Here is a 27,259-nt window from a genome sequence, read left to right on the forward strand (position 1 = left end):
ACGATAGAGTCGTTAGGACGTTAATACCAATGAATAATAGTGGACTAGCTGTCAAAACTGGACTCTAACATCTGTGCTTAGTGTTTGAAAGAATTTGCTTCTTGCGAATTTAAAGTTTTGTATCCTCATTCATTTCAAACGTATTCACATTTTTGAGGACGTTACATGGTTTTATGGCTGTTTCAAAATGCATACTTTTGATGATTCCAGCTGTATGCAGCTTTTATCGTAATTCATTTTTTGTAATAAAATGTAGCCTTTGATTACTCAATTGTTTTATTCATTTATGTGAATGGAGTTCGAACAGGAGATGCTTGTCAAAAATTAGGAAAATTGGAAGGGGAAGCAAAGGAAAAGAACCACAAAAGATGAAAAAAGATAGAAAGCCCCAAGCTTCCCCTCTTATCGTAGGTTGTTATTCAGTATACCGTGACGAATCATGCTGATCATGCACTTTTTAATTGTCTGACTTGAATGAGTGCACGTTCTCTAAAATAATGTACTTTCTTGACAGCCCACCAGTCTTCATGTTCATTCGCTGATTTACTTTAAGGTGCGTACTCAGAGATTATTTTGTACAAACAATAAAGGAACAGTAAATGTTGCAATGACACGATATTTCCATTCGCCTATTCGAATAAAATTAATACCTAAAATCTAAAAAAAATATATATACTCAGTTCTCCTAAGAATTCAAATAATGTTTAGGTAAAATACATAAGGCAGAGTGGCGTAAGTACACAATAGTCAATACGGTTTCTATATCTTTAATAATTGATTAAGAACAGTAGAAAAAAGTAGAGACCGGATGACATTGTTGTATTTAAATCCAGCCGATTTGGTAAATTAATAGTGAAAATATAGCCTTCAGTGAAAATAAAAACGGGCTAGATTAGCCGTGAAGCTATGCATGGGGAAAGTAGTGAATAGGTAAGGCTTGCGGTTGCACCATGTGGGAACAGGCTATCCAACAAACAGGAAACTGGGAGAAGACAGACATCTTGATAAAATAATTTTATTCACACATGAAATAATTTAAACTCTTGATCAGGCCTGACGTAAACTAAGAGGTGTCTTTCTTTGTACAAAGTACTATTGTCAACTACGTTTTACGACTTATGAAGATAAACCCCGTGAATCAAAAACGATTTGGGGAAAAGATCTGCTTCCGAAACGCATGTAGGCCTATTCTATGTAAGCTGCAACTACTCCTGCTTGACTGCCATACTCCGTAGATAGGCTACTCATAATACTAAATGCAGAATTTTTATTCAGCGATAGTGGTGTAAGCAATCTTCTGGAGGATCTGTAAAAGTATTAGACGTCATCTTGTAATATATGATTAGATAAGAATGGATTTTGTCAAGTTAAAATAGTGATATATTTTCCTGTCACAAATCGACTGAGCTCAGCATGGCTGGCCTGAAAAAAGAATTGGTTTGGATTAGCGGGCTTAGGCTGTGGTTTATTTGACCGATGTTACAGATGCAACGTACAGGTGACTGTATCCTTTACAGGATATTTTTTCATTTCTCAATGGATTCCGATCCTCGGTCTTAGGTTAAAGCATAGGTAGCCTCAATGACATGCATTGGAACTGTGTTAAAACTTCTGAATAGTGTTGTTTTAAGTCTCACACTGTTTCTATGTCTCATCATCATCGAAATTCAAAGATAATGCAGCTGCATTCAAACCTCATTTCTTCCCTGAATGAACTTGGAAGAATAGCAGCTTACGTCATCGTCTTCCACGGTGCCCAAATGGAACACCAAGAAAACCTACAGGAGAGAAAAACATTAGTGCTACATGTAATACAAAGACAGTTCTATTTTAATAGGTAAAATTATCTAAGTTGGCTGGCAGTAGACATTGCACACTGTCATGATGTGCAGATAATCCAAAATATAAGATAATTACTAACTACAAGTATTATGAAGTATACTTCATAGCGCTCACGAGCGAAGGAATACTAGCGACGATTGCACTATGTGAGCTTTTGAACTAAAAAATCTATGAAAAAACAAAAGTTTGCTATTTCCCAGATTGGCCTCTCTAATACGTCAGTATCTGACACAACCGTGACCTAAATTCCAGCGGGAGCTCTCTGTATCTCTGTAACAGGAACGCAGCCCAACATCATGGAGTGTACACTTATACTGGAATAAAAAGCAACATAAGCTCAAAGATATATATTTTTTGTGGTTGAAAAATTCTGTAGAAATAGTACCTGCAAAATATTCAAGGTGACAATTATATTTGCCAAGAACATGTTGCCTTGGGTGGAGTAGAAGAGTCTCAATACCCACAACAAGCAAACAATGAACTCCAGAGTAACAACATACCCAAGTCCCGATCTGGAGAAACAAAAACAGAAATTGCAAATCATGAGACAAAAACACTCTTCCACTGAATAATGTCTTTTGAATGAAATGATTGCCATCATTTTTAAGGTGCAGGTATCTTGTTTATATATTTGATATACACTAAGTTGTGCCTTCTCATATACAACCTGAAAAGGTATTGCCTATACTCGGAACAACATGGTCGAATCTCAAATAATAGCTGCTAAGTGCCCAAAATATGATCGTAATTATATAGTCAAAGCCGTCAAAACGCATTTCCACAATCATACCTAATTTGTATCGCCTCGTTGTCATTCAGGTTCAAATGCATCCTCATTTTCGATGTCAATCGACACCCTATGAAGAGTTTCATCTGCACAGCGGCATATCAAATATAATTGAACCAAAGTGTAAGTCATCGTAACAAGCACGTTGAAACAGACTTAAAGTGCATGCTAAATAGTACAAGTCCCACAAGATACGTATACAGGCAACACCTATTTACAATATCATAATATCGAAAAACAGTTGCAGCATGGATGAATTCTACTTGCGTTACTTCTGAAATAAGACCAAACCGTTGGTACATACCACAAATATGAACAAAATTGGAACAGCAAATTCCCAGCCAAGCGAATATCTTCGTGACATCCAGCTGTCACTTTAAAAAAAGAAGAAGACAAGTAACTTTAAAGTATCTTTTTTGCCATCTCACCGACAAAGTCATTCTGCTTAACGTCTCGTCCATACATCGATAGTGTTCACTTGTGACTTCACTCTCCCTCAGAGAGACACAAATATTTAATTAAAAACGTAATATTTTGCACGGTGATAAAAGGTGAGACCCAACAAACCAAATAGTTGAACCGATTTAAACTGTCAAAGTGCTCCAAAACTTGTAAGAGTTGTTGAATTATTTTCCTGTTTGCTTTTTACGTGTGTGAGGCAATTTGCCAGTACACATATACGGAATAACGCTCTTCTCTGTGTTTTGTAATAATTACAGTTACATTGATTACAGAAAAATCTATCGTATCCAGAACGGTGAGACCTCCGACGTATTCAAATACATTGAAGACCGAAATGTTTCAACAGACCATGTCCTCCAGAAGAAGAATTTCGGGAAAGCCATTTTTGAGCACTGTTTCACTTCCTTTCCTTCATGTGGAAAAGCTTCCAAATATAGCCTTACTCCTCAAAATGGGGCTTGAAAGGTTACAGGAAGATATTTCAATATGTTGTCCCCATCCCAGTCTCAAGAATAGCTTGTAAAACGATGGAACACTTCGAGGTTACATTCTTATTCCATTTAAGAATTGAAAGTTACCCATCCATGCTCGTTCCGTAACCACAGACAGACACAGCAACCGATGTCATGACCACTACTGCAGCGCCCCCTGCACAAAAAAGGACTTTGTATTATATATGTCTTTGGAAAAATCAACAAATTGAGTTCACGTCTGAGAGTTTATTCAATCGAGTTTACCCCAGCCTGTTAGCAAGAGTGAGACTGGTTGGATCCGCGATGTTGTAGGTGATGACAAGTAAAAAAGGGCGCCCGCTAGAGCCATCCAAATAAAAGAGGCTTGCAGAAAGAAACCATGCAGGATACCAAGAACTGTGATGGCTGACTGGAGAAAAGAAATCAACAGTCAGAAATATCAAAATAATCGAAATGTTTAAGTTTATCTATTACGCACTCTTAGATTAAACTATGGGACACGTATTTTGAAATTGTTCAAACATTAATCCGTACAATAATGTAAGTGAAACCATCCATTTATGTAGCTTTACATTGATGCAGGGCATTCCTGTTTGGTGATTAAAACACTGATTTAACCTTCTGGGAAAAATTACATGAAATCTAAGGTGGGTTAATTTGGTTGACAACTGTATAGATTTCGTACAAATCTTACTCAGTAGATGTTTTCTGTTTTTTCTCACCGAATTTTCCACGTCGACAAATATATGCAATGTATAGAAGGCTACCAGTGACAAGGAAACACTCGTGTGGGTGACCGTCTGACCTGTGTTTTGTCTGCAAACAATAAATAAATAAATAAAGTGTATATATACTTTTATTAGAAACATCAATAAGGCCACCCTCTAATAGTGAAATACTTGAAAATACAAGTGTAACAGTATTATAAAAGAGTATTGTAATATCAGCTCTAGAAAAAACAGAAACGACCAAGAGATATTACTCGGAGTGCACACCCAGGATGCCATTTTGAATACGTTTCAATTGGAGATTGTAGTCTGTAAGTTACAATTTTGATTGATCTTTAAAATTACGAAGAATGGCCACGGAACGCTCTGAAACTACGCATTCTACCAGCTGACTGTTACAATAATTCATTGACTACTTAAACCAAAGACTACACTCCTTGAAGGGTAAGGATGAAACTTAACTCCAAAATGTCTGTAAAGGCACTTTACAGTGATGACACACAAGCAACGTGAGACATGTAGTTATTAATACTATAATACCTGTTCAGAAATAGGCTAGAAATCCTAAGACAATTCCATCTGAACTTGCTCTTAAAATTTTAAGACTGTTGTCACAATGGTTTTCTTTTCTGCAAGTACAGTATTGAATTGTCCTATGTAAACTCACCCCCGGTTTTTGAGAATGGAACAGCCAGATTAAGAGTTTTCTGTGGAGCTCAAAGTAGTTTATTATGCAAATTAGAAATGCAAATTTGAGTATGCTCCACTGATTCAAATGGGGAGTGCAGTGTGGATGTATGTATTGGAGGGCAGACACACCCAAGCTTTCTGTGTGAATAGACATGCATGTATATACTGTGTGTGACAGCTAATGCTTATAAAACACAGTGCATTTCAGATGTACGTCTTTCAAGAATGATACATGCAGTTGCCAGTTGGAAAACTGTAAGTGTAACCTTATTTTTATTTTCAAATTATCTACATTATTCTATAAGCAAGTAGTTTGGAGTATTTTTGTGTGTCTCACTGTGCCAAATATTAGCGAGAGGTGTAAAATTAAGCATGGTTTATACGCATCTTATGATAACCATCCCCAAGAAATTATGATAGAGGCAGAGTTACTGTTTCCATGTTCTTTAAAGAATTTGTACATAAAATGTTTTTTTATCTCTATTTAACCAAAGGGCTACCCGGTAGGGCCAGCATAGTGGTAGCCACTTGGCCCCGCCCACAGGGAATATTCATCCGTTGGGCCATCGAAATGTACATGTATGCTAAGGCTTTTGGGGGATAATCTGATGGGGAGCCTGTCTGCCCTGGGCGGATGCCTCGTTCTGTGTGAACACCATGCTTGGGCGGATGCCTCGTTCTGTGTGAACGCCATGCTTGGGTAGGACGTCTCGTTCTGTGTGAACGCCATGCTTGGGTAGGACGCCTCGTTCTGTGTGAACGCCATGCTTGGGTAGGACGCCTCGTTCTGTGTGAACGCCATGCTTGGGCGGATGCCTCGTTCTGTGTGAACGCCATACTTGGTAGGACGCCTCGTTCAGTGAGAACGCCATGCTTCATGAACCCTTTGCTCTGTGTGAACGCCCGCTCTGTGTGGACCCTCGTTCTTTTGAATGAACACCAGACTATGGCTGGATACTCGTTCTCTGTGAATGCCCCCGCACTATGTGGACCCCCCCCACATTCTGTGGGAACGCTCAGGTATGTGTGGACCTTTATTCTCTGTGATCAGTCTGAGACTGGGAACAACCCCAACTCATGGAGGACTCGGGTGCTGAGTGATTGTTCATTGCCCTGGGGGCACCCTTTCTAGAAGGCCAGCAACATTTAACACCTGGGGAGAAGTATATAGTGTCGGCTGAACCATTGTAATAGCTGATATCTGTTGAATAACGTTTATGTAAATTTAAGATTGGAGGTAATTGTAAATATATCCATGTATCACCTTTTGAATTAAATTAAATTATTATATTTTGTTATTGTATTTGCAAACTTTGGGTATGGTTTTGTGGCTAGACGTGTCCTTGTCGTGTGGCACCCTAGTTCCAACTATTCACTGTGACATCACACACGGGAAACACAAACTCGTGATGTGACAACTGTCTTGACATGTCAGTTCGTTAAATGTCAAATGAAGAACACTGAATATCCATTTGTAACCAATAATGTAGGCCTAAATATTATTTATCACCACTTCAAATTTGTTTAATATGAAAAACACGTTTCCAAACTGGCAGCAAGAAAGTGTTTAGAGGCTAAACATAGTTTCCAGTGTGTGTTAATTACTATAACAAATATGTATCCTGTATATGCTGGACGGCATACACTCTTTTCTGGAAACCGATCAAATTCCAGTAAACGCCACTGTGTAATTCGACCCAACGGATACCTTTTTAAGTTGGTTATTGTTTCTGTTTTTTCTTGTCACGTATTAACAAACACACGCGATATGGTAACAGCTGCTTTGTAAATCACGAAATATCTCAATGATGCTTGCCGCTGCTGATGCCGAGGGGGTTGGGGTTACAATTTCCATTTCTTCCTGGGTTTCACTGTTTGTCCGGTGAATTCGCTGAGTGCAACATCTTGCAGTTCGACTGACACTGTTTTTACCATGAAGATGCTATCTTTGTTATTCGTTTTCATTTGTTCGGCTGCTGCGCAGTGGGACCCTAACACTGCTCCAAACAGGCAGGTTATTGCTCACCTCTTTGAGTGGAAATGGACAGACATTGCAGACGAGTGTGAAAGGTAAGCTATTGTTAAAGTAAAAGCCTACGTCAACTTGAATTCAGTCAAAACAAGCTCACGTTACAGGAACAATAATCTACTGAAACCTGTACGCATCTCCATCACCAGCCGATTCTAGGGCAAACTGCCTGTACCTCCACTGCGTCAATTCTCGCTTTATGCTTCCAGTACATAGTTAATTAGCAAAAAGACATCCTCCCCCTATTTAGGGCAATTCAAATGCATTTGACGGCCATAGGCACAATGTCCTTAACAATGAGACGGGAAAAGAGCGCCCTTTAACGTAGGCACCGTGGAAAATTTGGAGAAAGCATGGCAAAGTAATATTGTGAGCTTCATTGGCAGGAAAAAAGTATGATTTTTTAAACCTTAATTGCATACAGTTACCATTAAGTGAGATTCGGGGCCAAGACATAGGGGTCCTAATACCTTGCTCCATAGCTATCGTAGCATCACGAGAAATCAATGAATCTGTATGATACATCGCGGAAGCATGAGCTAAATAGTGTATGCAGTGCAATGTTTATTCAAGGTACCTTGGACCACACGGATTCGGAGGGGTTCAGATCTCACCACCTAACGAGCACCGTGCAATCTGGCAACCTTGGCGTCCGTGGTGGGAGCGATATCAACCTGTCAGCTACAAACTAACAAGCCGCTCTGGTAACGAGCAACAACTGAGAAATATGATACAAAGATGTAATGACGCCGGTGTAAGGATCTACGCAGATGCTGTTATAAATCACATGGCACGCGGAGGTAGGTCTAAAACGTCTATGTTGATTTTCAAAAAGTTACAAAGTCATTAAATTTCAAGCTGTGATAGGAGACGAGAACATTACCGTTACTCCAACATTGGTACTTTATGTACATGCCGGTATTGTGAAAGTCTCTATAACAAGTAGTTTGTAGGACGTGGTAATTCGGCCTGGAGGAAGATGCTGTTGTTTTGTTGTTGTTATTTTACGTTCAAAACGTTGGGTAAACGCAAATCTTCTTTTACGACGCAAAATAAGTCTATCGCGAATGTTGACATTTTTAATCACGCCCACAGATTCAGGCTATGGGATAGCGCAAAGCTGGTATGACGTTGAAGTACTGAGCTACCCGGGGGTACCTTACACGAGCACACATTTCGGTAGCCCCAATGGCGAATGCAGATCTGACAGTGGTAATGTGGAGGATTTTACAGATATCAGCCAGATTCGTAACTGTAGGTTGGAGGGTCTACCTGACCTTGATGCATCTCATGATGACGTCAAATCTAGGATTACTGCCTACATGAACCGCTTGATTGATATGGGTGTGGCTGGATTTCGCGTCGATGCTGCTAAATTCATTTGGCCGCATGATCTTGGTGAGATTCTTGCAAAGCTAAAGAATTTGAATGAGACATTCTTCCCAAGGGGGACCCGGCCGTTCATTTTCCAGGAAGTTATCAATAAGGGTGTTAACGGGAAGATGTGGGGGCGAGAGTACGTAGCGTACGGGAGAGTGACCGAATTCAAGTACGGGTTAAAATTGGGACAAGCTTTCAGCAATCCAGGAAATTTAAGCAATATTGAGATTTTGATTGGATCTTTGGATATGCTCCCTGATTCCCTTGCCTTGGTCTTTGTCGATAATCACGACAACCAGCGAGGGCATGGGGGAGGACAAGGCGTCATTACTTTCAAGGAGCCTCGACAGTATAAGATGTGTAACGTCTTCATGCTGGCTTATCCGTATGGCATCACCCGGATTATGAGCAGCTTCGACTTCAATGACACCGAATCTGGTCCTCCGTCAGACATGAAAGGACACACCCTAACAGTTACTGTTAACAAAAACGGTGCATGTGAGGAGGGCTGGGTGTGTGAGCATCGTTGGAGATCAATCAAGAACATGGTTGGGTTCCGGAACATTGCAGCTGGGCAGCCGCTCACCAACTGGTGGAACAATGGTAACCGGCAGATTGCCTTTGGTCGGGGTGACAAAGCTTTTGTCGTCATCAATAATGAAGATTACCCACTCTTACAGACCCTCAAGACGGGCTTGCCGTCTGGCGAATACTGCAACATTATTTTAGGAGACTTTGATCCGTCAACGGGTCTTTGTAGTGGACCAACGATCCACATCGACGGATCAAGTAATGCTTTTTTTAGGGTTGAAACTGGCGATGATTCAACTGCTGCCATTCACGTCGGGGCTAAGGTCAGCAAGTCTGGTACTCGATATCCCTCTTGAGTTTGTAACCCTTTAAACAAAACTGAGGACCGACTTGCGACTGGCACTCTATACATTATAGCATGCATGCTATAATGAGGTCAACACGCAATCCTTGTAGATGGCGTGGTGAGTAGATAGAGCACGATTTTCTGAACGGAATGATATCTAATTTGTCCATTATGTGAGGTACTAGAAACAGTTAGGAACATTAAAGATAGGTTATGTTTTGTTGAAAATGTTTAGACGTATTGTCGCTAGGTCCGACCCAGCTGAAAATCAATTACTGGAACTTCTATGACAGGCTGAAAAAGTATGAAACGACCATTAATGCGATGTAAGGGATGATACGACGCAACGTATGATTTCTTTGTAGCACCTTTTGCGCACAAGTTTTCCTTTTTGTTGGGGAATCAAACCGTCTCACAGTTGGTCCGTCTCACGTTGCGTAACGGACAATAAGGCTGGAGCGTACATTGTACATGTACGTACCACTGTTTGACTGTATATCCAGCACGATATGTGGCAAAGGGGGACTCCCTAACGTGATGGGCAAGTCATATACCTTAGACTATTGTGGCTACTGCACCCCCAGGAAATCTGAAAGGAATTTCAAAGATTCCGTCAACACAAAAGAAGACGCAGAAGGGGGACTCCTTTGCAATATATCGCACATCAAACGGCTGACTGTGCTTGGGGATTAATGCTTAAAGAAAAAGCAAATCTCACTTGCGGTGGGGCCTAGGCTTATATAACCCGAGTCTTAGTTTTGGGTTCTGTATGCACATAATTTGTGACAAAATTCATCAACCAATCAATGGCCAAAAAGTTCATGTCCCTTCAAAAGGGTTGTCCCCTGAGTCAGCTAAAGAAATTTGTGGATAACAATATACATTTTTTAGGTCATAGACTGAACTTTCTGCAGAATCTAAATTAAATTAAAAATAGGAAATTATAGCTGCGGTTACGTATGCAAGTATCTTGTGTTTTGGGACAACAATTATGGCATCATTTTACCACATTGTTTCATTGGATGCGCTTTAAATTAATATCTAATGAAAGATACGTTCTTCAGCTGTATTACAGAAGTCTACACTTTGGCAGTGTCGTTCCTCGTAGCAGCGAAATCCGTCGAATCTTGACGCTCTCTTCTTGAATATGCAAGACATGGTCACAAGCACAGAAACGTGCATACGTACATAGCAAAGGAACCAAGCACCTTTTTGTGAGTCCATGGACTGACTGATTAATTAAAAATTGCCTGCTTGGGAGCTCAGTTCCACTTCAAGAATGCTCAGAATAAAAAAAGGATACTGTCAACGAGGGCGGCAAACAAATCTAGCGATTTGATGATTTCATAATATGGCTCTTGTTCTCCCGGTGTTTTTGTTTCTGTTTTTTTAATTTATTTTACCTTGTGGCGTATGTTATAAGGGCCTTTATAAAACAAAAACAGAGAAAAAACGTGGACAGTAAATCAGAATTCATTATCACCAAATGACCACAACCATCTGCCCAAAATTCACTTACTATAATTCAAACTGGGAAGGCTCAAGTTTATCATACGATCCAGTGTTTATCAACGCTCGACGGAAAAGCGATTCGTTTGTCACTGTCCGACATAAATTGATTCACAGCAAAGTGCGAGCAAGCACAGCGCTCATGCACGCGGTCGCCTTGGCGCCGTCCGAAATAAAAAAAACAGTCATTTCATTGCAGAACCTTAGTGTAACATCACCAAAGCAGGCTTCAATTTTTCAGTTTGCCTAATAAGAAGGAGGACTTCAACTCGTGCTTTTGACGTAGCAATCGTTATTTAGTTTTTACATAATACACTGTTATAGATAAAACAAAATTTATGAACATTGAAAATAAGAAATTACCAGTGTTTATATGATTGATCTTTAAAAAAAATCTGCTGCAATTTTGGACACTACGTTTGTCTAATATTTACCTTATGTTTCCCAGTTACGTGTATCCCCCTACGAGTACTTCGGACAGAGTAACGTACCTGGGATCTGAAATATATATCAACTGAGCCTATATGGGATGTGAAATTTAAACAACGGATAGGGTGTCTCTTTTTTCCGGCAAAAGGGTAATTAAATTAGTCTAGTATGTATAGTTTTATTCACTTATGTAAGATATAAAATAGTCATATTGTTAACTCAGGGAAGTTCCCTGAAAATGTTAAATCCCACTTTTTTATTTTTTTATTTTTTTTTTTTTGCACTCTTTTGAAATCAAAATCGGGGGGGGGGCTATACTCACCGAGAATATTTGTAAGTAAGCAGAACTACTCCAAGACTGGAAACAGACAAGGCAAGGCCCAACAGTGTGAAAGGATCCATAATTATAGAGCCGGCTGTGTCCTACGAACAGCAAATTGTATCAATATTCATTGATTTCCTACACATGTATATTGGGCCACGCAGCAAGAATTTCATAACAATAACCAAACATTTACAACACGATAGTGGTTTGTATCGCTACAAGCTCTTGGTGAGCATAGATCATCCCCATAATGATTTTTCATCATTAATTTAAACATTCAAACATTTCATACATATATCTGTTACAAATCAAACGTGTGATAAGGTATTATTCAACAAATGTGTCTGCAAGTACCTTATGTTGTAACAACACAGCATAATTGGCCAACTGGTTGCAACTACAAGCGACGTCATCGTTGGTAGTTCTTGTGACTTGACAGCCATCTGAATACCAGTACCTGATTGGAATTTTGTGCGGGATGCATCACACTTTAGATATATATTATTGGCAGGTTTTGAGGGGATGCACATGCTCCATAGCAAAACTGTCACATGCTGTAGGACAGACGCAGCCATGTTTGAAAAAAATTGGGCAGTGGATCCTTTTCTCTTTAGGTTAAGGTTTAAGAAGGAAAAACTGAAGTATGACATTTACAATCCTTTATAAACCGTTTGAGATCCCCATTTTGTACCTCCATAAGATAATAATAAACCTATTTAGGTTTATTGTTATTTTATAATACTGTTTTTATGTGTTTATTTTTTTAGGCTTATATATTTTAAACGACATGAATCCAGCAAGGAAAAGGTAACAATGGAGCAAGTATAACAGATTGAAAAAAATATGATTCAGTATTTCAGTTGACTATGGGATTTGTTGACTATTGCTTTTCGCCGCGTCTTCGCTGTCGTATTCTGATTCAGCTTAATAGCTGAATACAATTTACAGTCGGCCCCTGATGCACGGTGTCCCCCCACTGGACAGAATCAAAAGTGTGTTTAAATCTCTAAGTATGCTTCCACTCCTTTCAAAACGGTAACGGTTTTAACAAACGGATGGCCAAAAGACACGAACAAATTAAGGGTAACGAAAAAAAACATACAAACAACAGCAACAACAAAGCCCCCCCCCCAAAAAAAACACACACACACAAACAAACACAAAATGCAGAATAATCGCAGTAAAGTGTGGCAAAACAGATAGATATTCTAAAGAAGCGGCACAAAGAGAGCCTTTTGATGTCAAACATTTCCAGCTGTAAAAAACTCTTTTGGGGACCATTTGCTTGTTACATTTCGTCGCCATTGGTGATGCCAGTGAAACCAAACTTAAACCAAATAATAGGGCGTGTAAATCATGCCGTAAAATGATATCCAAAAAGAAGAATAAATATATATTGGGGCATCAAACCATTGAACAGAACTAGGAATTAAGTTAAAAGATAATGCTGCAGTTAGAAACAAAAATACTGTAGATTGTTGCTGGTGTGTACGAATGCCAAATGGTGGAGAGGGTAGAGACATCTGTGCCCTCACGCCCGTGTGCTGTCAATGTCTTTTACCCCTTTGATGAAGATTTTACATCTTAAACCAGTTCACTGTCCCTTATAAAATCATCCTTGAGTGTTTTACGGAAAACAAAGATTGTTCATACTTAGGCTAAGCACACACTAGAATATGAAATAAAAAATGTGACAACTCACATCTCATCTGGCGTTTGGGAGATGCATTGGGTACCTTCGTCTAAAGAGGTCTGTGGGAAAAAGAGTATGTACAAAATGAAGGAAAGCTACGGACAACTAAGTACTGACCCTCACAAGAGATGTAACATTGTTTTTATAACGGCCTTCCTAAACTGACTTATCCTAGAAAACGTATAAAAGTAATGAAATCAAACAGAAAAAAACAAAACATGTTTTCTTTCCTTTTTTATATAAAGTGCAATTGATTCAGTACAACTTTTTTGGCTTCCGACGCAAATGTAATATACTACTCTTGACAGTGTGGGTCAGGGACAGCGAACAGCCGTTTCCAGTTAGTGGTAATACAGAAAGTATTACGAGCTTAGAAGAATCCAAACGAACGGTTTTCCCTGCCAAGCTGTAATTTGTATAATTATACTTGCGTCTCTCAGTAAGGAGAAATGTAGTATTCCAATAGATGCTGACGTTGAACTGACCTGTAAACGTGGAAAGGTGACCACTATTGGAAATTCATTGAAGTCAGCGTAATAGGCCCGGCTGGCAGTAACCACGTCCAAGCCAACTACTGCACTGCCGAATCGAATCGGTTCATCGGAATCAAGGCCGATTACGACCAGTGTTTCCTCGTCGTTCGGTGCATCGTATACACTCATAACAGCAAGAACTATAACGAAAAGGTACATTCATAGATTAGCTAATACGGCCAAAATTACGGCCATTACATGTCACGTATGTTTAACCCCCATTTCACGTGTGGAAATTAAGACTTCGAACGTGCGCAGCGGATTATTGATCAGACCCTCGTTAGACATACAGATTTGTCCTAACTTGCCAATCTTCCGTTGAGCCTTCTCGTTTGGAATCCTTCATTTGCCCAAAGTTAACCAAAGATCACAATGAAACTCTTTGTAACTCTTTTGAGAAATCTTAAACCGAATAAAACACTGTAAAATCATGAAAAGAAATGCTGCATAAATATGAATTTTAGCTTCAAAGTGGTTGCTAAGATGATAAATTACTTCCATTTTCAATCGATCACTTGGTCTTTTCTTCCACTAAATTTCTCAATTCTAGAAGTTTTCCTAGAATTGTGAGACACTGCACACGACAGGCCAGAATATCAACTACTATACATGCGTGAACCACATGAACATGTACACCCACACCAGCTTCGTCGAAAATTTCCATAAGATGTATATGCGCATGTACGCCGCCGTACGCGTGTACATGTAACACGACGCAGTGTACCGTGGACGGTACTTGGCTTTATCGTTTTTGTGCATGTATAGATGGCTCTGCGTACAGGTATCAAATATAACTCAGGAGAGTGGAAAAAAATAGCTACACAGAGCTGATTGTGTAGTACGTGTTAAACTGGGGATATGCCGAACGGTATTGCACAACAGGGCTTCCATTGTCTGCATGTACAGACACACAGAGTGCAGCACGGTGTTGTATCTTGAGACCTCAGCATGGCCGATAAGCGCCATGGTAATAATTTTGAAAGCAAAAAACTTTGATGAAGAAAAGTGCTCTGCCACTCTCAAATCAGTACATCTGCCTGCATCTGGCTTCTTTAAATTCCCCCCTAAAGACATACAGCTTTTCCTTTCCAATTACATTCGTGAACAATGCCATTTTGAAATTAGTAAATGCTCCTCGTTTTCAAGCTTGCCCTGACCCAGGCTTGAAAAAAATTATTCCAATTCTGTAGAACACACTCATATTTATTTATAAAAATTGAAGCAACTGCTTATTGTCAACAAGTTTAAAGAGTAAAAAGTAAATACTTGTATTTTAGCAATTGCACTAAAGTAAAAGCGTTTGCTTCATTATTATTCATAAAACCCCCCAAAATACTTACAAAACTGTAGTAAAAGGAAATACTAATTTTATTCCTACAACCCATTGATTTGTGCATTGCATATTGGAGTTAGCGAGGCGGCAGTAGTCATTGCGTTGGTAATTGGCGCGACGCAGTGCGATAAGTGTGTATTGCTGATAGCCTCCCCTCAATACCACGCAAAGCAATAAAGGTTGTGATAAAGCTTACCCAATACGAATTATCCCTAATCACTCAATCAATTATTCGTCGAATGTCTGAATAAACTAAGTTGTTGCTGAGGTTATTCAATTGTCAGGTGTCCTTACAGTTCTGAATTGGTTAATTGGCAGAGAGCATTAAAGTCATAAAAATGGGCGGTGTATTTCCACCAAAACGGATCTGCTCCCTCAGACGTTAGGTCGCTTAGAGTGATCTCTGGACCGTGGAGGAACCCAAGGTTAGGCTAGAGTCGAGACCCAAACTGGTTTCAGACTTGATCTTCAAACTTAGGTTAGGCTCAGGGAAACAACCACACCGCCACAGTGTTATAGCCTAGTATTTGTGTCGTTCCGCAGTGAAGGGATACAACGACTGGGAACAAATTCAGATTGTTCGCCAACTTTACATACAAGGTAGAGATGCATAATCATTCAGCCAAGCTGCTACTGAAAAGGGCATTCAAGTGTGTAAAAATGGAATCTTTTAATTTGCCAGTGCACCGAGATGCAACCAGAAGCAAATTTATACTTACCAGGGTCGCTGGTTGCCGACAAAAGACTAGGAATTTGTGCCTGATATATTATACCATCCAGCTCGGTGAAGATGCTGTTATATAATCCCTGATTCGCAGTTAAGGGCAAAGTCAACACAGCTGTAACCAAAAGAACCAGAACCATGTTCTACGTTGACAAATAGCAACACTGTAGAAATAATGCGTTTTTGATTTGCTCTGGTACAAACGTGATCACTCATTTAGCAGTCTAACTTTCAACACCTTGACATCAAACAGTACAGCGTGCACCTTTTCCCAACATGTTAAAAGTAACAGGAAATAGACCTAGACATCCTGAACGAAATGCATTACACGGTAAACATTGAAATTATCCTGAAGACCACAAATGACAATGCCACATCTCTGATGAATTATTCTAATTGAAATGAAATAAGCAACTACATGAAAATCGAGATTTGTTGGGACTCTACCAGTGTAGCGTCTCTTTCTTTCCTCCACGGAGCAACTGCCCAGTGGACTGTGTTGTTGTCATTCAAATTGATAGTGCGTCGTATTTTATTTTTTATTTAATTTGATATGATTTGATTAATTGATTTTTTTTGCATTCGTGCTTCGCATTTGTACTTTGTATATTTGTACGAAAGCACATTGAACAATCTGAACAATCTGTAGACGCAAGCACGCGTTGCGCAGAAGGAATTACGTCAATATTATCATTGGGGCAAAAAATGGTAGTTTGGTTTCTTTCTCTCTTTTTTCATTTCAGAAAATAATAATAATACAATTTTATATAATTCGGATGAAATAGAAATAATGGATGATACATGCTGGTAGAAAGAGGGAGCTCTACCAGGTCAGTCGCCTGTACAATATAAGTAGAGTGAAAAATAAAATACAAAGAAGTATTTGTACTACTCATATTTTGCATATTTACAGAGAGCTTGACAACAAACATGCAAAATGCAATGAAACAGCTTATTATGTCTCTGGAATGGTAGTACGAGCGAAGTACATTGCAAACTGTAAACGCCTTGCTTCGGTCAAACCTAACCAATATTGATGGGATTTAGATGTTGCAACCAAAATTCTCAACACATCAAAAGAGATGTTGGATATTGCCCCTGTGTATTTTGATTATCTACTGTGTTCGATTCGGATTAAGATTTTGTTATCTGTCTGATGAGGACTTCACCGTAATTTCATGGGCGGATTTCATTTCTTGCTTCATATACAACAGTCATTACGTAACAAAGTGATCATTGCTGTAATAGACATGCTTACAATGGGTTTAGACTTTGAACCAGAATGTTTTCGAATTGAAGATCGGAGCATAAATTGCCATCAACCTTTTAACATCCAAATGGGTATTTGTCTAGATCAGTACTTTGTGGGCGAATTGAAGATCAGAGCATCAATTGCCATCAACCTTTTAAATTCCAAATGGGTATTTGTTTCGATCAGTACTTTGAGGGCGAGGGGTTTTAGATTTACTACTTCTGAATGGGACTAATTCCATTTTATTCCTCCGTAAAATTGCAATGCTTTGTAAGTTTCTTACAACTTAAATTAATTCCCAAGATTACTCTACTGATACAATATTTCTAGTCAGTACTGGTAAGAGAGTCGACATTTATTTTTAAGTCATGTTACTTCTGCTCGGAGAAGGGATTTGACATTTATTTGTAAGTCATGTTACTTCTGCTCAGAAGTACTTCAATCACATCCCTCCGTAAAATTACAAAAAAAAACACATACAACTTTGTAGTCAGTATTGTTAAAACCGTTAGTATGCCAACATTAATCTGTTATCAGGCATGCTCCTAGGTTCAAAGTAACAGATTCTGGCAATTACTGAATTACTAGTTAAAAAAACGTTTTTACCCCATTTCAGAACATAAACTTTTATTTAGTTCTCGGCCTTTCCATTGCTGCAGATTGTTAGGGCTTTTTGAGACCAGCTACATTCTTTGTCCTCATTCCTGCATTTAACTATTGCCGTTCAGTTTGTATCCTCTCGATTCCCATTGGGATTCAAGATTACGTTTTCAACATCCTTAGGTAATTTCGTTTTAGGTGTGTACACCTAATATCGAGGTTGTGCGAAACTCGTGTGGAGTAAACTAAGTCCAGATAAGGTTTTTTCCTTTCTTGAAAACAGTTGTAGGGGCGATCAGTTGTAGGGGAAGCGTCGTAATTAGCGTCCCCCTCCTCTCGCTCACTGCTTTTTAACCGTTTTCACTTGTTCTTACGTGATTATTTATTTAATAAACTTAAAAGACAAAAAAGAAGATAAACTTTGTGACACTCTCACGTCCAACTTCAAAGTCGTTAGTCAAAGCTTAATTTACAAATTACGAGATTTTTTGTATGCCCTTTTTATATGCTTCTGTTGTTCTATTCATTAAATTAAACAAATCCCTTTGAAATGAGCACAGAGAATAAGCATGGTAAGTTTAATTAAAATTTACCTTTTTTGTTATTTGTGTTGTTGGTATCTCCATCCACTCCGAGCAAAAGCGCTGTTAGGACCGTAAGGAAAATCATTCCGCTCTTTGCTTGAGCAACGGAACTATCCATAACGCAAAAATCACTGAAGTCTAGCTTACACTCTGCTCCCGAGTGCTGGTGTTTGCTACGCTCAGGGTATGGTAGCTGATCTCATGTACTGCTTTAAGGTTACATTATCAAAGAGTAGGGTTTCAATCCTATGTACAAACAGACCTAGCTGATAACAGGCTTTAGTGGAGGGTAGCAACCGTCAGGCCGCATCCGATTCTCTTATAAGTCACGACTATGCGACCAACAGTGGAACCCTCAAACGCCAATCGGCTTAGGAACTAGCCCATGTCATGTCAAAAACATCTGTACGTAGTTTATGACCGATTGTTTAAACAGGGTACCACAAAGGGGCAAGGAATGGTCTGTACTTTTACCTCGCACAGATCAGAATGGCTACTATGATTATCCCCTCTTTTGTAATTAGGTAATTAAAAAAAAATTCGGCCAAATGCAAAAACCTCCTGCTAATTTGCATTTCTGTAGATGTTGAACAGCCTAGTTTAGTCACTTTTAACATGGGGACTTCCCCTGAGCTGCTTCATTCTTTTCCAGAGCCCGCCTCCAGCCACGTCCCACGGGGATTGTATGTAAATATCTAAAGCACGTGCTGATAAGGGGTTATTGACAAAGAAAGTGCCTGGGCAAGCCTTGGAAAGCCTGGGCCTGTTTTATATCAATGGTCGGTCGTTCTTATGTGTCTCTGAGCTGTAGACAGCTGTCTGAGTAGTTTCATTGTGTTGGGGTGTCACATTTTTGTGGTTATAACGGAAGCGATCTCAAAACGATCACCTTGGTGCAAGTGTAAAAAGTACAGGCTCTGTGCAGTGAATTCAGCTGATACTCATGTGACAGCGTCCGAGCATTAACGTAAAAAAAAAATCGGTCCTGTGCAGCGGAGGGTTTAGACATTTTTTTGTCATAAGACTTTTTTTTTATTTAATACTATTGTCATCAACTCCAATCAGTTTATCTTTCGAGATCAGACAGCCCCCCCCGCGTAATTTGCCGAATTCTACCTACACACAAAACCATTTTTTATATACGTTTACTTTGAGCATTTGAGGCAGTTGAAACACAAGTCACTGAAATTGTAACGACTGATGACATGGCAAGTCACACTGCAAACGCTTGTCTCTAATGTCTGGGTTTTTTTTTCATGTAACAAAATCTTTTATCAACCTTTGGCCATGGTTAATCGACGAACCTCGTATGCCAATACTTCCAAACATAGTGTGGGTGTCCCAGAAGGTTTTTTATTCTCTCTCTCTCCTTTTGGACGTTGATGGGAAAAAATTCTAGTTCACCTCATCCCCAGACCGAGTGCATAGACAGGCCTCTGTTCCCCAAGACCCAGCTGGCAAAAGGTTGTACGTCCTCTGTCGATAAATTGAAATACTTCCACCAATCTAGGACTTTCTTCGCACAATTGTTCTCCCAAATATGTGTATTTATGGGGCGTCAAACGTAGACAAGCCCATTTTCTCCTTTTCTGCAAGAAGGTTTTGGGGATTTTTGACTTTGCGTGAAGCATTTTCAAAAAAAAAGGAAAAAATGCCATTTCAGCTAGTAAAAATTCGGATTTTACTTGAACAACTCTAGTGGACAACTACAAACTTAAAATTCCCATTTGCTAAATTACTGTCATGCTCCAAAAGAGAACAACCCCATTTTCTCATTTTTGTCTAGTAGATTTTCGTTTTTTTTTTGTTTTTTTTTTTTTAATTTGCCTTTCTTACACAAGTCTTCAAGTGCGGTGAAAAGTGAACCTGTAATAAACTATCCAATCCTATAGACTCAGATAGCTGCAGAATTAAGCTAGTTCAGAAACGTTATTGATATGACTGTACGAAAATAGGAACTTTTAAAATTTGTTTTGCAGTTTTAACGATTTTTTGGGAGTTTTTTTGGTTATATGCTAATGCACATTTCCATATCCATGAGCAAATCTATGATGTCATCCAAGGCACCAAGCCTCATTGTTGCACTTACTTGTGCAAAGAATACAATCATTTGTAAACCCTACTATCGTAGACTTCATTTCCTTTGGCAGTTTATTGTTGTGTAAGTATTTGGCAACAAGTAAGAAAGCAACCGTTTCACATGAATGTTTTCAAATTGAATATTTGGAGTTAATACATGAAACCATGCAAACTGGACCATGTCTTCCTTGATTTACATCAAAGGAAAAGCGTCCTTCATACACTTAAAAAGAGTACAGATACACATAATAAGTGATTTTAAGAAAAATTTATTTCATGGAACCTTCAACAGGAATATTTATATGGTATTTAAAAGAGCTGTGGAAAATTTATATTGTATTAATTTCGTTGCTGTGTAATATCTTCAGCCACTTTCCTGCTCACGGGATAATCTCATAACGTACTCCCACTTGGCTGACTGACTGATATGGAAGTGTAAATACTTAGTTTACCTCATTCCTCTCTTGAAATAAACCATTCATCTTTGTGTGCTGCACATGTTGTGTTTTATCTTCTTTTCGTCTCAGTTATTCCTTGATTTTTAGTCTGAGTGGAGCGGCACTAGCGTTAGCTCTGTGACATTCACCAATTCTCATTCCTCTACCACGTCTTCCGATTAAGTATACCTAGAATTCCTGTCGGTAGGTTACAAGGTTTGGATCAGAAAACCGGAGTAGGAAGAGTAAATACCGCCGTTGATTCTTCCATTGGTTCTCCCATTCTCAAGCAGAACTGTGTCCCCGATAGCCAGCACGAGGACCACTGAGTTACTGGACTGGTGGTGGTAGTTCGGATGGTTGTCATAAACATAAAAGATAAGGGTGCCGTTCTTTTTAAGGATCGCAAAAAGCGTTGGTCCTGAGTTGAAGCTCATTAGAGTCACACTAAAGAAATAAACACCCGCCACGTTGCAGGTAAATACTCCACTACCGGAATCGTACGCGTCTCCGATGCTTGTAGTGACTGTGGGGAAGATGATGACATCCCCACTGTTTCCTAAGAAGGAACCACTTAAGAATGCGCTGAAAGCGACGACAGATGGTGGTGTTGGGGTGACGTGAGTCGATTCTCCAGGCTCACCCTTTCCTCCCTTTTCTCCTTTCTCGCCATTGGGCCCGGTAGGTCCTAGCTTCCCTGGCTGGCCAATGAGTCCTTGAACCCCAAGCTCTCCCTGGTTTCCCTTCTGACCGCGATTGCCGGTGTCCCCCTTGGGTCCAAGCAGACCCACTCCGGGCTCGCCTTTCTGGCCTATTGAACCCGGCAGGCCATTTTGGCCTGGAACGCCTGGAATTCCCGGCTGGCCAGCTGCTCCTGCTGGACCCTGATAGCAAGCACCACAGCACGATCCCGTTGAAGATGAGGGTGAAGATTCGTCAGTTTGAGCAAGTGAAGAACGGCAGATGACCCACAGAAAATACGCGAACAGGATGGGGGTTGTAAATTTCGATCTCATCTGTGAAGAAACAGGTGGAAGCAAAAAAATGATGAATACGCAAGAATCGAACATGTGTACGATTTAATCCTGAGCAAGTCCAATTGCGGCACAGAGAAAATTGCATTGAGTGCGACTGGAGAGTGATCATCAAAAATGCCAAGAATATGAGCTCTGTAGTGTTTTATTAACCAATAGTTTACTGAGGGTTCGTCGCCTCGCTTAGTGTCAGAAAAAAAGGTCTCTTGTTTCTGTTCAGTGTGCGCGTCAGCGTAGACTTTTGTGCTGGGAAATTATTTTTTTTATTTTAAATAATACGGTGTTTAAAAGCTGCCAAACCTGCTTGGTCAACAGGAATCATGCTACTGTGTATTTTTAACGTGTTTTCATACTTTTATTTTAGATATGATGCGGTTGAGTAATTACCTACTGTAAAGTATTCCCTCTGGGCCCCATATACATTTAGTCAGGCACTTTTTCCAGATATAGTCATTTCAGTATGATACATCTACATTTGGGAACCATACAAACCAGGTTCCCTGTGTCTTGTGTGATTCTACAAACTGAAAACGCTTTTAAACAGTACATAGTGAGGGGGTCAGTCTATTTTAGTGGTCGTAGCGGTCAGTGCTACGTACCCCTACGCATGCAGTGGCGATGGACATCACCAGTTATGCGTACATTCTTTGGAAAAAAGTCAGGCAAAAAACACACGTGTCACTGCGCCACATTTTGAGCCAACCTCTGACCACAAACCGACGACCCTTCCGTTTTGCCTGAAGCATTCGAAATATTTGGGACCATCCAAAATTTGGGGGCCTAAAACGGTTTGAGGGACGCTATTCATGATGACTAAAATCCGAAGCTGAACCGATTAGCTGTTGCATTTCCCTAATTTTCAGGAGCATGCAAGCACAGGTACAATCAAATCATCAAAGCTTGGATGAAACCGGCCTTTTAAGCAGTTATAGCGCTCCTGATAGTAACCCTGACTGCAGAATTCACGCCAAAGGACACAGTATCAGACAAAGTGCTAACCATTTTTCAGTGCCGTTAAAAGAATTGCCAGGTTGTTGGAGAAAAATACCCTTGCATTACACACTTTTGAACATGTTGTGCTCTTGAGTCGAGTTACTGACACACGGCCATTGGGCCGACCGACACATATCAAAAGAATAAAAACAACCGTCTCGTATTTGTGAAAAATGGGTTTGCGAGTACACCATGGAATCAACCTCTTTTGGTCAAGGTTTCCCGCCGGTTCCAAGATCCAACACCTTCACGCAACACCGCACAGCTGAGTCACACAGCCCGCAAATACTGTTCCACGCTCCACCGCTTCTGGATTACTTTCATAACCAGATATCCACTCAGGCACACTCTCCTGAGGACGGCCAGAGCACACTGGCCGAATTGTCGAGTTTATACTCACTGGTTCTTTTAAAAACCACACCTCGTCCAAAATAGATTGATTCCCTGGTGTACCTGCACGTAAACCCATTTCTCATGTTTCATCCACCATGCAAAGCTTCAAACCTTACTTCTCGTATTCCTTTGATATTCTAGAGCCTACAATACATTCGCAAATTTCATTCGCAAGCAAAGAGAGGTCAGAGACACCATTGACCAAATCACACACACACACAAAATAAAAACCACTGATGGGCGGGACATGTTATTACAAGATGGACTACCAGGGTGACAGATTGGACAGTAAGGGAATGGACCAGTCCGCCCAAAGACAAGATGGAGAGATAACCTTCACACACGACATGGTCCCACTTGGTCAGGCTACCAACAGACAGGCACCTGTGGAAGAATTCCTGGAAGGGGCTCCACATCTCAAAGTGATACGCCATGGATATGGTGCGGAGCCATGCGTGTATAATTTACTAATGTTTTTCAGCGTAGAGAAAGGTGTTGGTTTTTAGGAGGAGCGACTGCCAAAAACAAACCACATGAGCCACTAATTTTTATCAGTCGAGTCGAAGTTCGAAACAATATTAAAAGTAAACACTGGGCTAACTACATGTAGCCAAACCAATACCAAAGCAAACAGTAAGTTCTGCTGTAAGCGGGTAATATGCCCTTATCAAATCTTGGAGGAATTTGTATGCAGGTCGAGCCTGGCGTAGTCTGTTGTAACACAGAGGAAGGACAACAGACGGTCGGGATCCCAATACGACGCGTTTAGCGTCGATCAGCGCTCTCCCGCGTTTGTAAATGAGGCTGCAGCTGTCAGCTTCGCACGCACTTTGGCAACAGCGCCGCGAGATATACACAATTGGTGTGCATTGTCTGCCACAAAAGGATATTGTGCCTACTAAATATGATTCTTAGTCGTGTTACAATCAGACGATTGAAAGTAAAGAGTTATGACACAAAATACCGTATATGGAGGTAGGTTAAATTTAGACTGTTCAATGCTGCAGACTTTTGTGGAAGGGTCTTTTAAGATGACTAGACGTGCGGCTTGAGAGTTGACGTGATCATCGATATTACATGTATAACGTTACTCCCCGTAGCGAGGAAACGTTGAAAACCTTGAGTTTGACTTTCCTCATACTAATTGTTTGCCGAAAAGCCTAGATTTCATCCGGTTACATACTGAGACTTATTCTTTAATGGTAAATGCGACTGAACATTTGTGAACAATTTTGTCGACATAAAATTTCTTCTGAAAATGGACAATAGCTTGCTGGTAGTCACATGCATTGCACACCTCTAGACAAAAAATCAAAGATCGAAAGGAGCAACATTTTACGGTAGTATCCTGATAATTTCACCGACAGACAGCAATTTCACACAACATTAATCTAGAGATATGTGTATGCAGCCAAAATGTAAGATTCCTAACATCTTTAAAAATAAGGGCAATTTACCGCGAACTAACGTACCAGTGATGGTCGTGTATCTGCATGTATGCTGCATGTACTCTGTCCAGTCCACGGGCAGGCGCGACAGAGAGCCTCGGTTTCGATGTGAATATGCGCAGGCTGCGCTAATGTGAAATACCTCAATAAAGTTGGAGTTAGATGTATGTGTAGTACAGTATTGTCAACTGCACAGTACAGGTAAACATTGAATTTACCGGGACTGTCTAGTCATTTACCCGGGCTAAGCCGCTAAAAATGTGACTCAAGTCGGACTGAGTCGAGTCATTTACTAGAGCCGTTAATTCATTAAAACTCTGTCATGTGATCTTCTAGGGCGAATGACAGAAGACTTCATTTTAGCATGCTCTATTGAAATATTTTAAGCTGACGTATTAATGCAGCGAGGCCTAGGTGCTCCATCTACGTTTCCGTTGGGTTGATAACATAAAAGAAAATACTTTGGTAAAGCAATTCTACATGTAAAGCGGGGAACGGTTCACCAGAATTCCCCACACCTCCATATACACGAGCTTCATCAAGAAACGTTTGATTCCTTCAAAAGAAAATATAACAAATCTGGCATCAAAGATGCTGATAGTTCAATAGAAGAGATAAACATAATCACCGCGGTGGATGACAAATACAGTAAAAAAGATGCGGTGACTGTGGCAAGGTGTACATCGGCGAAACTGGCAGACCAATCGGCGAGAGAATCAAGGAGCACCAACGCGACGTGAGACTCTCCCGTGTGGAGTCGTCAGCGGTAGCCGAGCACACCTGGGGAGCTGGTCACCACCCCGATTGGGACAGCGTGCAGTGCGTGGACCAAGACCAGCATTGGTACACAAGACGCGTCAAGGAGGCCATCCACATCCGCCTGAATAGACACAACATCAACAGAGACAGCAGCATCGACATCCCCGGTTTCTGGCTCCCCACCATCCGCCAACACAACCACCGGAGCACCGGAGCGCAACGGAGCCATAGCGAGGACACGCCCCTTCACGCCCATGAAGTGGAGCGGGCGACGCCCGCTGAGGTCACCTGTACTGCGTCCGCAATACACGGCGGGGGACACGCGGAGGACGCGGTCCGGCGGTATATAGCAGACCCTGCAGCATCCAGACTTCAGTTGCCTGATGAAGGCTAGCAGCACTAGCAGCCGAAACGTCGCTACCAGCAACACGACACCGCGAGTCATCGATTATCTTTTTTACTGTATATGCTGATAGTTGTCGAGCGTTTCATGCAGCTTTTAGTACTGTCTCCATTTTCCACAAATCTTACCTTTATTGCCATTAGGACTTCAACTCGATACTGCGCTGAAAACGGTCGACCCTCCTGCAAAGACACCTAGCCTGAAAATATAATGGACACTTCGCTTATCGCGGCGACAGGTCTTTAACAAATCAACATATGAGGTATCGGACAGCTAGCAAACGCTCTCCACTGCCACTGAGAATGGTGCTTGAAAACAAGCCACCTAACATTAGTACAAAAAGTGACGTCATTTATTCAAATGACCACATTGTCAGAAATAACCTTAGCGAGTGACAAGTGTGTGTGCGCAAATTGCGGAAAGAAACACGTTTTCTTCTTCATTTATGCAAAGTGACACACCTCCTTCGTTCTTTTTAGCCAATCGGAGCGTTTAGCGATGCACAAAGCAACACAGTCAAGGAGAAAACCATATTATTTCAGAACAGGATATTACGCAAAGTTCCACTATCAGAAAATACTTTCGAAATAGGAATTTCGAAAGCAGTGAACAAACGGTGCCAAGCATCCTGCAAAGGCTATAAACAAGGAAAACAATGAATCTGAAAGCAAATAAATATATCCTGTGGTCCTGACACACAGGAAAAAACAACAGGCTGAGCATAGACACAGGTGTTTATTTTACCTCAGCACATAAGCTGACATAAGCGACATAACCGCTCTGACTTAAAGAAACGCTGACCCCAAAAAAGAAAAAAAATTGCAATAAACACTCAATACAAATTCAGCTAACTAATGTTTCTTTTCTGTCTTTTTTGTACTGTTTTGTTCCAGTGTGAGGTGAAAGTTTTGTCCAGTAATATCTGTAACATATACCTCACGTGCAAATCAATGAAACTGCCTGCATGAAATTAGTACACACCTCTACATTTTAAGCAAAAGAAAAAGTGCCGGTGGAGAGTGGCTAGGATCAGGTGACCTGACTGCAAGTGGTTTAATGTACAAGCCTATGACTGGGGACGAGGCTCACAAATAATGGTCAGAATACATCTAAAATCAGAATACAGATTCAGCCACAGTAACAGTTAAAAGAAACAAAACACAGTGGAAACGGCTAACGGAAAAGTTGGCAAGAATTTGTAGGCCAAGGCTGGACTCCGTGTGACTGCTGTGCCGAGCTAAATTGCGATGAATGCGGCAACAGCACAGCAATGGCACGGCAATAGCTCGGCACTTCTGTGAAACGCTGCCCTTAAAGTAAGCAGTGTCCTGTCATTGCCATTTGAAACGACGATAGTGCGGCATACCGAGCAAAAAAGGCTTGCCCTGCTGAATTCAATTTGCCGAGTTGAATCGCGCTAAACGCCATTATAGCTGGGTCAAACTTTAAAAAAAACTGAGTTA

At 40.5% G+C, this 27,259-nt stretch overlaps 3 protein-coding genes across 4 annotated transcripts; 1 reads left to right on the plus strand and 2 right to left on the minus strand.

Moving 5' to 3' along the window:
* Nucleotides 1-1,001: 1,001 nt before the first annotated feature.
* LOC110988928 (adhesion G protein-coupled receptor L3-like) lies at nt 1,002-20,970 on the minus strand. Of its 2 annotated transcripts, XM_022252909.2 has the most exons (13): nt 18,260-20,970; nt 15,810-15,929; nt 13,710-13,897; nt 13,234-13,283; nt 11,886-11,988; nt 11,529-11,629; nt 4,287-4,380; nt 3,829-3,973; nt 3,670-3,739; nt 2,934-3,003; nt 2,633-2,715; nt 2,228-2,354; nt 1,002-1,778 (listed from the first exon to the last, which is right to left on the minus strand). In XM_022252909.2, the coding sequence occupies exons 1-13, from the start codon at nt 18,366-18,368 to the stop codon at nt 1,689-1,691; spliced, it is 1,350 nt and encodes a 449-aa protein (XP_022108601.2). In that variant the 5' UTR covers nt 18,369-20,970; the 3' UTR covers nt 1,002-1,688. The 2 variants fall into 2 exon arrangements, with proteins under 2 accessions (XP_022108601.2, XP_086998259.1); XM_087142133.1 differs by lacking the exons at nt 11,529-11,629; nt 11,886-11,988.
* On the plus strand, nt 6,916-11,535 carry LOC110988927 (alpha-amylase-like). The gene is made up of 3 exons (XM_022252908.2): nt 6,916-7,052; nt 7,585-7,811; nt 8,107-11,535. The coding sequence occupies exons 1-3, from the start codon at nt 6,916-6,918 to the stop codon at nt 9,276-9,278; spliced, it is 1,536 nt and encodes a 511-aa protein (XP_022108600.2). The 3' UTR covers nt 9,279-11,535.
* On the minus strand, nt 20,971-26,211 carry LOC110988920 (uncharacterized). The gene is made up of 2 exons (XM_087142134.1): nt 25,925-26,211; nt 20,971-21,782 (listed from the first exon to the last, which is right to left on the minus strand). The coding sequence occupies exons 1-2, from the start codon at nt 25,934-25,936 to the stop codon at nt 20,976-20,978; spliced, it is 819 nt and encodes a 272-aa protein (XP_086998260.1). The 5' UTR covers nt 25,937-26,211; the 3' UTR covers nt 20,971-20,975.
* Nucleotides 26,212-27,259: the final 1,048 nt, after the last annotated feature.

The sequence above is a fragment of the Acanthaster planci genome, linkage group LG10 (genome assembly GCF_054643075.1).
Source record: "Acanthaster planci isolate LZ-2023a linkage group LG10, COTS_SCS, whole genome shotgun sequence".
Lineage (NCBI taxonomy): Eukaryota > Metazoa > Echinodermata > Asteroidea > Valvatida > Acanthasteridae > Acanthaster > Acanthaster planci.